The 12,520-nt window shown below is 42.1% G+C and overlaps 1 protein-coding gene across 2 annotated transcripts; it reads right to left on the bottom strand.

The window, feature by feature from the left end:
• Positions 1-407: 407 nt before the first annotated feature.
• LOC311485707 (oxysterol-binding protein 1-like) lies at positions 408-12,360 on the bottom strand. 2 transcript variants are annotated; one of them, XM_084541288.1, is made up of 17 exons: positions 11,854-12,360; positions 10,758-10,930; positions 8,886-9,094; positions 8,524-8,692; positions 8,152-8,263; positions 7,826-8,009; positions 7,157-7,274; positions 6,806-6,863; positions 6,493-6,657; positions 5,387-5,632; positions 4,567-4,687; positions 4,255-4,358; positions 3,335-3,430; positions 2,821-3,008; positions 2,406-2,641; positions 2,247-2,285; positions 408-2,147 (listed from the first exon to the last, which is right to left on the bottom strand). In XM_084541288.1, the coding sequence occupies exons 2-17, from the start codon at positions 10,892-10,894 to the stop codon at positions 2,005-2,007; spliced, it is 2,325 nt and encodes a 774-aa protein (XP_084397414.1). In that variant the 5' UTR covers positions 10,895-10,930; positions 11,854-12,360; the 3' UTR covers positions 408-2,004. The 2 variants fall into 2 exon arrangements, with proteins under 2 accessions (XP_084397414.1, XP_084397415.1); XM_084541289.1 differs by lacking the exon at positions 2,247-2,285.
• Between the last annotated feature and the right edge of the window lie 160 nt (positions 12,361-12,520).

Here is a 12,520-nt window from a genome sequence, read left to right as displayed (position 1 = left end):
AGGCTCACCGGCTTTACAGTAACCTGACCTATATTGGGATTTAAAGGTCAATACCAATGATGATACATTAGTCTATCAGTGCCCCCTATTGGACAAACTATGTAACAGCATCACTGTCACAAAACTACCTCCAACATAATTTATGCATTTCTTGGCTGCGACTTCTTATTAGTTATCAGGTATATTTAGGAAGAGGCTAAGATTAGTCAATAGACTGACCGAAGTTTTGGCAATTTCACAATAAACTTGTATGAATTAAAAGGTATTTTAAAACATTTGCGGGTATTAAGTTCAGTGACTGTTTCATGAGCATGCATATCATCCCGCACAGAGCTCCTAAAGGAATGATCTGCAAAACCTTCATATAATTTTTACCTGCTGGAACAAATTTTTAATTAATTAAAGGACAGTGTGAAAATCTATTTGTTTGACATCACAGCATTTATTACACATTCTTTTTCCTGTGTTAATACAAAATACTGAACAATGTCATGTCTCCGCTCAAGTGCGTAAACTCCCTTTTTTTCTGAAAATGAAGACACTCCTCCACCGATATTACTAGAGGAACCAAAAATACAAGAAAAAAAAAAAAACTACCTTACAGTTATCAATACTATAATATGAATTTCTATACATTTATAAAATCGTCGTTATTTGCAGTGCTTTTAAATTCTTTGTTTCTTTATTCTTCATTTTTTTTAAGTACACTTACAAACAAAATTATGAAATTCAAACACACATATCCCATGTTTTTGGTGTCATAATGTACTTGCATATGTATGAACTCCTCAGCGGACACGACGCAGGGTTGGGTGTGTCCCGTTTGTTTTTTTACCACCGCATTTACTTTTCATTACTTCCTTGCTCCTTTGTTTGTGTTACCATCAACACAAAGACGCTGCAAGTACACCACAAGCTTTAGGATCATCGTTACAGTCATGTGACTCGGTTCAAATTCACTTTTAAGATTATTCCAACATCATGAAAATGGGTCATTTCATTATTTGGTTTGGAATAAAAATGTAGTAACTTGAGATTTTGTAAGCAGTGGGATAAAATACTTTTGCCATGTCCTGTAGATTGGCAGTTAATTCCAAATAATGTGTTCAAGGTTTTGTGCTGTAAAAGAAACTGGCTGTGATGTTAACACAATCGTAGTTTTTCCATAATTTCCATCAGGTCTTGAAATAAACAATCACCTACTAACCGTAAAAGATGTCAGTGTGGAGGGTCAACCAGTGTTCTGGACAACCATGTCCTTTTTTGTTTTTTTTAAGCACACCGCACTGCACAGTGGCTGTGTTTTAAAGTGATGGAAGAGCAGATAAGCAGCCATACAAACAAGCACACTAGAACCATAACTTCAATACGTTAAGACACTAAATCAGAGAGATTAACAAAAAAAAAATCCTTGCTAACATCTTGAAGGCCACCAGTTGACATTTTAATGAAAATTATTTAAATCATAATTATATCTAAATGTATATATTAACAAGGTTTTACCCCCCCAGCCCATTTTCTTAGAGTTATTACCAAAGCAGAGAATGCTGTGGATGACAGTACAAACACTACATTATCACACAGGGTGGTATCAGCTCGAAAGCCTCTGCTGCTCCTGATCCGACAGACTGAACAAACTTGAGCACGAAGAACAATTTACAAGAGATTTGGAAGCACGGCTCATTATTTTCATCCCGCTTCAATCACCCTGGCACAATCACAGCCCGAACAGCACAGAAATTTTTCTTTCCAGTCCTCTCAAGAATTTGACAGCAACAAATGGGTAGACGCTCACGGAGAAGGGACCCAAATGGGACGAGGGAGGGAAAATCTTGCTCTCCCTCTGAATTGGACCGCAGTCGCCGTCCTAGAGATCTCTTAGAACAGAGAGCCGGTGGAGGGAAGCGCCCATTCGAGTAGGGGCCAAGCAGGCCTTTGCGTAGCTGTCCACTGGGCGGCTTCGATGGTCAGTCTTTTGTGGGTACTTTGAAGTCAATGCCGAGGTCAAAAAATGTCAGGACAGCCCTCCCAGCTGCCACGGTCCTTAGCTTCCCAGTAGCCTCCCTTATAGATATGAACTTGCTCACCTGTGATTCGGTCCTCGCAGCGCTCGAACCAAAGTGCCTGGTAGCTGTCATGAGGTGCGCCTGAAAGAGAAGAAATTTGTGATGGAAAACTTAGACAAACACACACGAATTAAAGCATTATTGAGTGACAGTAAGAGAGATTTAAAGGGGGATACTTGCTTTTTAAGGAGGGATCAGTAAGAGAGTCCTCATCGACAGCTTTTGGAAGAGAAAAGGGGGAATCACAGAGATTTTTTTTTTACCCCTTGATTTGAAGATTTTCCCCATGCATGTTAGAGGAAAACAGGAAATACAGCATTACCACACTTGACTTCTCACCTTCTTCCGATTGGCTGGAGGTGCGTTGGCTGGCGGCCTCCCTCTCTCTCTCGCGCCTGACGGTGCGCTGCTTCTCCTCCAGCCGCTGCTTCTCGGCGTTGGCCTCCTCCCAGCGACCGTCCTCCATTAGACGCTGGTCGGGCCTGCGGCGGCTGTCGGTGGGCGCCACGCCCTCCTCGGGCTCGTTCAGGGTTAACGCCAGGGCAGTGAAGTAGTACATGGTTTCTGCTCCCTCTCTGTGGTCAAACAAAGAAGAAAAAAAGAAGCACAGGGAGTCAAAAGTTGGCCAGATTTATTTCTCACAAAACTGCAGTACGCAGCATGACGCATCAAGAATAATGGTACGTTTTAATTGACTTATTACAGTTGCGCATTACTTGGGTTTACGCAGCAGCTAGGTGTCATTAGTACTTACGGTAAAGGGTTTCTCCTCCACACCTCTCTGGCTTTGAGGGTTTGATAGACGGTCTTCTGCTTGCCCTCTGCGCCGTTCTCTCCTCCTCGGCTGCTCTGCATCACCCTGGAGAACTCCATCTTCTCATCCCACGTGCCCGACAGCACATAGTGAGCCTTACCGTCCTTGTCCATCACCACCCCCGTCACCTGAAAACGAGAGAGAGAGGGTTTAACAGAGCAGTACACAGAGGAGTAACGCTCAATCAAGCGTTCGAGACAGAGGGGAAGGAAGAAAAGTAAACACAGATTATACTGTACATAATAATTAAAGGTTCATGTGATAGAATCAGCAAGAACAACAAAATGAAGTATAGGTACACAAAAAAGTGTGACAAACTATCAGAAAACAAGCAGTTTATGGTGTTAAGCATACGGAGACTAGAGACTTGAACCTGCTGCAACACATTACTGGAAAGCAGCTCAGGAAGAAAATGAAGAGCTGAATGTGTCACAGGTTTGTGCCTCTGCCTCACCTTTCTGGCTACGTCTCTGGAGAAGTAGCTGTAAGGAGCAAACTTCAGGTGGCAGCGGTCTCCGGTGGTGTGGTTCACTACGTCTATCTCTCCAGACTGGAATGGAAGGGAAACAGAAAGCGTTTGAGAGAAGACAGTGTAAGGGATGGTGTCGCTTTCAAATGAATAAAACATTTTACCCTCGGTTTAAAGTTAGACGCGCTGAGCTCTGACATTTTTAATAGTAATGACTGTATTCACGAACATTCAAATATCCTGAGAAATGCACCAATCGGGCATAACATTATGACCCCCTTCCTAATATTGTGTAGGTCTCCCTTGTGCCTCCAAAACAGTTGTGACTCATCAGAGAATGGACATGGGTCTTCTGAGGGTGTCTTGTGGTGTCTGGCAACAGGATGTTATTAGTGGAGGCCTTTGGGTCCTATGGGTTGACGGGAGGGGCCTCTGTGGATCATCCCACAGATACTTGATCAGTTTGGGATCTAGTGAATCTAAAGGCCAGGTCAACACCTTGTGCTGTTCTTCATGTTTTTTTGAGTTGTTCCTAAACTGTTTTTGTGTGTGTGTGTCTGTGTCAGGCTGCATCCTTCTGTGGATGGCTGCTGCCATCAAGGAGTGTCATTGCTATGGGGTGGGGGTGTCTGGTCTGGTCTAAGTGGGTGCTACATGTCTAAGTAACATCCACATGAATGCCAGGAACAAAAGTTTCCCAGCAGAACATTGAATTGTCACAAGATGGTCAGTGTTATTTACTTCTCCCGTCAGTGGTTATAATGTTAAGCCTGATTGGTGTATAGGCCAGCACAACCTTTATAATTCTCTCTCTTGCGGAAAATAATTTTAAAATTGCAGACATGGCTACAGACAACCTCCACAGATTTGGCAGATTAACTGTGTGATTAGAGCTTTAGTCTCACCTGATCGATCCATAGTTTCCCAACAATGATGTTGTGCACCGTGGTGGTAACCTTCTTCCAAGTGTAGTGATTGTTGTTCTTTTCAAAGATGGCATGAATTGTGCCTTCAATGATTGAGGAAATGCCGAGAGAAAAAAAAACACGTCAATTGTGACTCATCTGCATGAATAGGTGTGACACACATTTCTTTCATAAGAACATTCTGATCAGTCATTTTACAAAAGACTTGGGTATGCATGTGACACATGCAATTAAAGGTGCCATGAGACTGCAAGTTACACAAAATGCATTTAAGGTCACAGTGTTTCTCACCTAAAGGCATAATAGAAAGGTATTTTCCTCTGAACTTGCTGGCAACTGTAATTTCCTGCCTCAGGGTCCATCCACGATCAGAGATTGCATGATGTGCCGCTGCAGGAGGGTGGTGACTCACCTTAGAAAGAGAAAATAATTTAACCTGAGGCATGCAAATGTGTTCTTTGAGCGCCATCATTTGTAGATTTGGGACCCATCCAATACTTATGATATAATAAAGTCTTAGACAAAAAAAAAAAAGAAAAAAAAAACATTGTTACAAAGCAGCAGCGCATGAAAATCCCTCGTCATAAACCTTAAATCCAATTATCACCAACAGGATTTAAGAGTTACCCCCATTCGCACAGTCTTGTTTAAAGCCTATTGTGACGGATTATAAACGACCGCAGCTTTAATTCTTCATTCTGTCTTCCTCCACAAATGATCTTTTAGTATGCATCACATTCAAGTGCTACAAAATAAAATAAAAAAATAAAAAAATACATTTTGTTTTGGGGTTTATTTATGACAAAATACCAGGATTACCGTGTAGTACTGCATAGTTACCACCAGAGGTCTCCAGATCACTGCAGGAAACAATATTATTGTTGATTTAACGCCACCATTTCCGTAACCCTTATTCTAGATCCGTTCTAAAACATACAACGTTTGCAAAGGTTTCCTGTCCAAACCCTCATACATGGGAAAAAAGGAATTAAAACTCTCTCAAATGCTGAGTCAGTCGAGTCTTGTATCCTGACATTCATCCTTCATTCAGTTTCACTTCCATTCTTCAAGCCCTCAGTTGTTGTTTTTTTTAGGGTTTTATTTCTCCCACCTGCTCACAAAGGGATCGGTAGCCACTCTCTCTCCGGCGGTCCAGCTCATATGTTTCTCCCAGCAGGGGGTTGAAGGGCTTCCCCGTACGGTAGACGGTGGTGGAGTAGGAGGACACGGAGAAGGCGGCCACGTAGCACATCTGCTCCAGCGAACTCTGACACTTGGCGGCCTTGTCCAGCAGCTCGTGGTACTCGAGGTCCTCCGACAACCTCTGCAGCATGGAAATGGGCTCGTTGAAGTTTACCTGGAAAGAAAGGATTACTGAAGCATGACTAATAGTTGCAATCTGTCGTACTTCACTTGGGAACACATAAGAACTGACAAAGAACAACTGTCGTGTAACATATTTAAGCATGAGACGTATAAAATAATTAAAACGGTTAAATATTCTCATACTTAATAAACTTTAATCTGCAGCTGCAGTCAAATGTTTTGTCAAAATGAACTGAAATGACAACAGCCTAAATGTTTCACTAAAGGAACATAAAAATAGAAGCTGTGCGATGTCTTAAAATGTAGAGCTGTAACTGTATTTTAAGTGGTATTATATTAAGTGTGTTACAGCTGGACCGATACTAGAGCTTAGACAAGGATGCTGACTGAAACCAAAACTTTTACGTTTCTGTTTTTGCTCTGCGTGTGAACCTCCCGTGTTTGTCTTAACGGACATATTTTAGTGTGATGCGTGGGCTGAGACGGAAGAAAACTAAAATCAACATCAGAGTGATTAACTGTTTTTTTGACCTGCGGAAAGGTGTGTTCTGATGTTGCTATCACAATACATGTAAGACAAACTGCATGCTGTCTGTGTTGATAGTCATCTGTCAATAGAGATCCTAAGATTGCTCTCAGAGAATGCTGTCAAGCAGGTATTGCAGAAATGGAACAATCTGTTGGCCAAAACAGTAACCCATTAGCCATTGTGTGCTGCGGTTAGCTCGTCAGAGGGAGTGCATTTTTCTTGGAGCCACACCAACACATGAAAAAAAGCAGCCGACGGGGTTGAGAAAGACGAAGTGAAAGTATCTGAGGCCTCGGCTGCTCATGCCACAAGCTTTCGCAACACCTCTTGCATTTTTAATGACCTCTGCCACAAATACTCACAGGCATGGGGATCTTGGACAGCTCTTTGCCAATGCAGTTCTTCATGATACTCCAAAGATTGAGAGAGTAGTTGGGTTTGTCTGGGATGCGCGCCCGCCTCTTCTTCAAGGGCACTAACTCTTGAGAGGGGGACTCCTGGTTCATTGCCAGAGGCTCTTCATTAAGCTAAAAAGAAAAAAAAGAAACAGCATAAAAGCTCCTGGACAGACTCCTTGCATTTCACATCGAGTCAACGTTATCACGTCTATCACATTAGCACAGTCACAGTCACATCTTCGCCCTTTTCGCTTAAGGCGACCAGAATGAGACCTACCGACTGATCATCGGGACACATTTCACTGTTGAAACCGCTGGCGTTACTGCTCGACCTTCTGTAAGAGATCAAACAATAAACATATTCTGTCAGTACCTGGAAGTTTTTTTTTTTTACTTATTACACAGTCATTTCAACATAGAACAAAAATGAAGATTAACTGGTTAGACTAAAGAATGAATGAATCAGTGACTGCAGATACAAGGGAACCGTACGGAGACATACCTGCATGATTAAATTTGTCACATACCAGATTGTCTTTATTTCTAAGAAGTGATTCACTCTTTATCCGACTGCAGGTATTTTTTGACTGACAGGTAAATGTGCGTGGGTTAAAGAGGAGATACTAACTTGTGGAACTGGGGGTCTGCGGGCACAGTGATAAACTCAGGCGCCTCCTCCACGGCGTCAAAAAACTCGTTCTCGTCATCCTCATCGCTGGCCTCGCCCTTTCCGGGCCCTGCAGCACCTTAACAAATATTATCAGTTCAGTTTTTCTGATATAGAAAACTAGTTTTCAATTATAATGAACCACTTACCAGTTAAAACCTCCCATTAAACGTGTTTTCTTAAGAAGTTTTACAATATATCTTGGAAAGAGATATACATTTGTTTTTTTTAATTACTAAATGAATGGTTTGATAGATAACAAACAAGTAGTGGCAAATCCTTACAGTTTTTATCAGCTTATCCAAAGTTGAGTCTCTCTAGCAATAAATTCTAGAGGAAGAGGAAGCTAAAGGCGCTCCCAGGGCAGTCGAGATTTGTAATCCCTCCAGTAAATTCTGTGTCAACCCTGTGGGCTCCTCTCTGCTGGCCGTGCCCAGTTAAACTCTCTCAGTTATTTTAAACAAATTTAAACTATAACCTTTAGTGCAGGATTGTTATATTAGAATGCCATTTTTTTCACCGGCATACCTAATGAACTGACAAGTGGAACACAAAAATAAACAGAAGGAACTAGAAAGAAACAAGGAGGTGTAAAACAACTGATCATATCCCACTGTAAAGCGGCCTTACTTTTACTGTCTGCACTTGCATTGGCCTGTGAGGCCCCCCTGAACGCCCGCTCCAGGTGGTTGTGCTGTTTGGCCAGCTGCTCTAAAGTCTCCTCCAGCCTCACTCTCTGCTCCCGTTCTGCCTGCAAGGCCTTCTGCCATCTCTTGCTGTGAGCCTGAGCCAGTGCCAGGAAGTCTCGGCAAGCCTGGGGATCAGGACAACAAAACGAGCACAGCTGAAGTCCAAGATTCAATTTGCACAAGCAGTTTTGCTTGTCGCCATAATTCCCTAAAACTGCTGTGGGTTACGGACTGAAAAGGCCTGAGCAGGGGGGGGGTGACACTTACATTAATCATGGCATTAGAGGTGATGCGGAACAGAGTGGCTCTTTCTGTCACCTGACGAATCTTATCCCCCGCCTCTCCAGTGAGACGCAAACTGTCCAGTTCTGACAAAGACCTGAAAGAAATATTGTTACAGAGTAGATGATTCATTTAGTTTATTAATACAACTTGTGTTATATTGACAGCTGTATTTGTTCATGTATCTGTGTGCTTTGCAAATACACATCTAAACTTATCATGTCAAAGATAAAGGATCATTATGAAATGGAGTCATCATGTTTTTTTTAAGATGACAAAAGAGAGGCATAGAACATGCATTAGACATTCCCCTGAGGCGTAAAGCACACACAGAGCAATAGACGGTAAAAGGCTGACCTCTGGAGGGCAGAGCCATGCTTTGAGATCAGGTCGTTGCAGGTGCTGAGATCCTCCACCTTGCTGCCAAGCGTTCTGAGAGCAGACTGCACTTCTGAATTTTGTGACCCCCCACCTTGTCCTGGTGCCGCCGGTGTGGATGAGGAAGAGAAGTCGTCGCCTGAATCATCTGTTAACAGTTAAAGCAACCCGGAAAGCAAAACAAACAAAGGCGTAAAATAAAACTGTCTCACAGATCAACATCTGACTTGCTCATTACCTCTGTAAAAATAATGGAGAAAAAAAAGCTCACAGGGCAATAACACAGCAGTTTTTTCCCCCCCCTCTGTCCATGTTTATATCCTCCTCCATTTATGTTTTACCTGACTCAGCCTGCATGCGGGCCGCCTTGGCTTTGGCCAGCTCCAGGGCAGTGATCCAGCGCTGACGTTCCACCTCACAGCTGGCCTTCAAGTGATATGTTTGCGCCCCGCCATTAGAGATGACAAAGTTGCAGGCGTCATCCACAGTGATAGTTGCCGTGGCCAAGTTGATCGTGCCCCGGCACGTGTGGCCCATCTCCGCCTGCGTCCTAAAAATCAGAAGAACTTCATTTGACCTTTTGGGAAAAAAAATGTAAAAGGAGCTCCTATTTCACCGTTAAACATTACACATGAAAGCAGAGCTGACAGTTACTGACTTTTTATTGTTAGGCTTGAACAGGACCTCCAAGACCAGATGCTTTTTAAACTATATTAGCAAGATTCAACTTAATCTGGATACTAAATAAAATGATCTGATAAGATACACTGCCTGGATTTTACTAAGCAAGTAGGTACGAGCCTCTTGGATGTTGGATAATTACTGCACGGACTATTATGTTTCAGCTGACAACAAGTTATTTAACCTCAACTGATGCAATGAGTAGCTTCTCATTTCTTAAACAACCATGTTGAAAGATACATCCCATGGTCGTGGAAAAGATGTTAGTCTGTTTGAGAAGGGTCAAATCACTGGCATGCATCAAGCAGAGAAAACATCTAAGGAGATTGTAGAAACTACTAAAACTGGGTTAAGAACTGTCCAACGTATTATTAAAAACTGGAAGGATAGTGGGGAACCATCACATCAGGGTAAGAGGAGAGGCAGATGAAGTGATGCACCCATCATGCCTAGTGTCTACTGTACAAGCCTGTGGGGGCAGTGCTATGATCTGGGGTTGCTGCAGTTGCTCAGGTCTAGGTTCAGCAACATTATGTTGCCCAAAGAATGAGGTCAGCTGACTACCTGAATATACTGAATGACCAGGTTATTCCATCAGTGGAGGTTTTCTTCCCTGATGGCACGGGCATATTCCAAGATGACAATGCCAGGATTCATGGGGCTCAAATTGTGAAAGAGTGGTTCAGGGAGCATGAGACATAATTTTCACTCATGGATTGGCCACCACAGAGTCCAGACCTTAACCCCACTGAGAATCTTTGGGATGTGCTGGAGAAGGCTTTGTGCGGTGGTCAGACTCTTCCATCATCAATACAAGATCTTGGTGAAAAGTTAATGCAACACTGGATGGAAATAAATCTGGTGACATTGCAGAAGCTTTCTGAAACAATGCAACAGAGAATGCGCGCTGTAATCAAAGATAAAGGCGGTCCAACAAAATATTGGAGTGTGTGACCTTTTTATTTGGTGGCGACTTTTTTTTTGGCCAGGCGGTGTATGTATGTGTGTTTACATGCCCCAAAACACTCATCAGGATAAAGCTGATTTTGATCAACTGGTCCTGGCGTTGAATGCGCCAGGAAATATAACATGTGTTTTTTGCAACACTTTCATGACAACACTGAATTAATTTAATAGAAGAACGTCACTAAGGTGGGCCAAGTTGGACCCGCGTTTTCAATAACGCTGTCACAGAATCAATACCAACAGCCTTGTTTCTATCCATTTTCTAAACTCATTGTGACACCAAACATGCACAGATAGAATATATTTAACCTGCCCTTGCAATCCATTTGAACTTACCTACCAATAGGGCTGGCATGTTTTCCAACTGCCACTTTATTTTTATTGGGCAATTTTGCAACCTATTATTTTGTGAATAATAGTGTTCATTTAAATCGCACCACTGTCTATGTTGTAATCTAACACATTTGACTGAAATAAGGAAGTAAGGGTTAGATGGCTGCAATAAATCAACGGTTACAGGATCAAGGCCTTCCTTCATGTTATCTGTGTGGAGCAGGAAAGCGTACCTGTAGTATGACAAGAGCCCATTGCTCAGGACAAACCACCTCCGCTGATAACCCTTGATGTAATTAGTCCACTTGAACACCCATCCTTTGTACGTGTCGCCAGCAGGGATGGGAGTGGGGCTCTTGGGTTCCGACATCACACCCCCCAAAATCAGGCCACAGATCTGAGGAACCTTGAAGGGAGGATTAAAGTCAGAACTCTTCACATGACAAGACTGAAGCTTTCATGAAAGAATTAGTCAATTCATTTCTAAATACCAAATAGATAAAGAACTATTTCGACTATCTTTTATAGTAAATTATTTTTATCATTTAAGTATAGATGCCTTCAGTTTAGCCTTCAAATGTCTCCATTTCCTGTTTCTCTGTGATACTAATAAATTAAACGTCTGCATGTTGCACGGCTGGTTGGGCAAGAGAAGACAGAATATTTATTGAATTAAAAATGCATCTAAATTAAAACGAAAACCTCTGTTATACTGGAGCCCCACTTCCACCCTATATTAATATGAATCATTACTGATCGCTGGTGTTTATCTTTTTGTGTGGAATGACAGATCAAAGGTTAACTGAGCAATCAATGAAGAGCCACTGTTGACACACTTTTCTCACTAAATATGGCTGAAACCAGAAGTGGGTATTCATGGTCATAAAGACTTGACTTGAAAATCAAACATTATAGTGTGATTCAGTCTTTAAAATGACTTATAATCTGCAGATGATTAGTGCACAGAGATTTCACGATTTTAATCAAGTCATTCATATTCGGTTTCAGGGAAATGTTCCAACTGACCAATCTTTCAATCAATCAAATTAAAGAAAAACATAACTAACAAAACAAATAATAAAGCTCTTAACATAGTAGCAGGCTTGACGCCAGAAACTAGCTTGCCTTAGCTACATTTAAGCTAAGGGAGAGTCTCGGTAATAACAACTCATTGCGAACGTCAAAGTGGAGAAACCTAAACTGACACGTTTCTTTAAAGTTCACCAGATGACATGTGCACATTTACTACGTGGGGGCAGGAAGACACACTACTAAACAACCATTCGTTTACGGGATAGCTTTCAAACTGACCGACGGCTAATTGTTTACCTTGACGTGTCCAAAATGCGAGATCAGGCAACCAGACACCCGGTGAAGTCACTGCTAACAGTGACACCCATACGCTAATGTTCCTAGCTAAGAAGGCTAACTAGCTAAGTGGTAAGCAAGGGACAGCTAATAATAACTAAACCGAAGACATCGACGACAACAGCAGCGAGAGTGTAAAATAAAGTGACGCCAACAGGTTTTATTGCATTCCCTCAGGTATGGCGTGTATAATGTTCATGCTACAGCTGCGTACGCTGACAATTATCTAAAGCTAGCTAGCTACATCTAACTAGCCTAACGTTAGCTCGTTGGTTACACCCGGTGCAACACAAATATATCTCGTGTAGAAACACAGATTTGGCTAGCGAGCTAGCATTGGGTTCCCATTGGCTTCGTCAAACTAGCCGTTCTCTCTGTACAGTCGAACAACCAGCCTTCAAAGTAAAAGTACAGTGTGTCGAAATAGTTCATTTGTGCATTACGAAGGACGTTGAAATGTACACTATATTGTTCCTTTAGTACATCTATTTACATGTTCTGTTAACTGCAAAGGCTCAGATAACCGAATGACATTAGTATGGCTTTTGTGCACGTTATTACGTTAGGTCTGAAAACTGCTTTAATTTTGAAGGATCCCATTGGGAAGCCGCTCTGATTATATCTTGAT

Source organism: Chelon labrosus, assembly GCF_963514085.1.
Source record: "Chelon labrosus genome assembly, chromosome: 1".
Taxonomy (NCBI): domain Eukaryota; kingdom Metazoa; phylum Chordata; class Actinopteri; order Mugiliformes; family Mugilidae; genus Chelon; species Chelon labrosus.
This window is presented reverse-complemented; position numbering and strand designations above follow the sequence as displayed.

Excerpts from the sequence above, each read along its gene's own strand:
- LOC311485707 (XM_084541288.1), bottom strand. The coding sequence starts at position 10,894 with ATGTCGGAACCCAAGAGCCCCACTCCCATCCCTGCTGGCGACACGTAC. Across the intron at positions 8,264-8,523 it reads CATGGCTCTGCCCTCCAGAG|GTCTTTGTCAGAACTGGACA; the intron begins GTCAGCCTTTTA and ends TATTTCTTTCAG. Across the intron at positions 5,633-6,492 it reads TGTCCAAGATCCCCATGCCT|GTAAACTTCAACGAGCCCAT; the intron begins GTGAGTATTTGT and ends CTTTCTTTCCAG.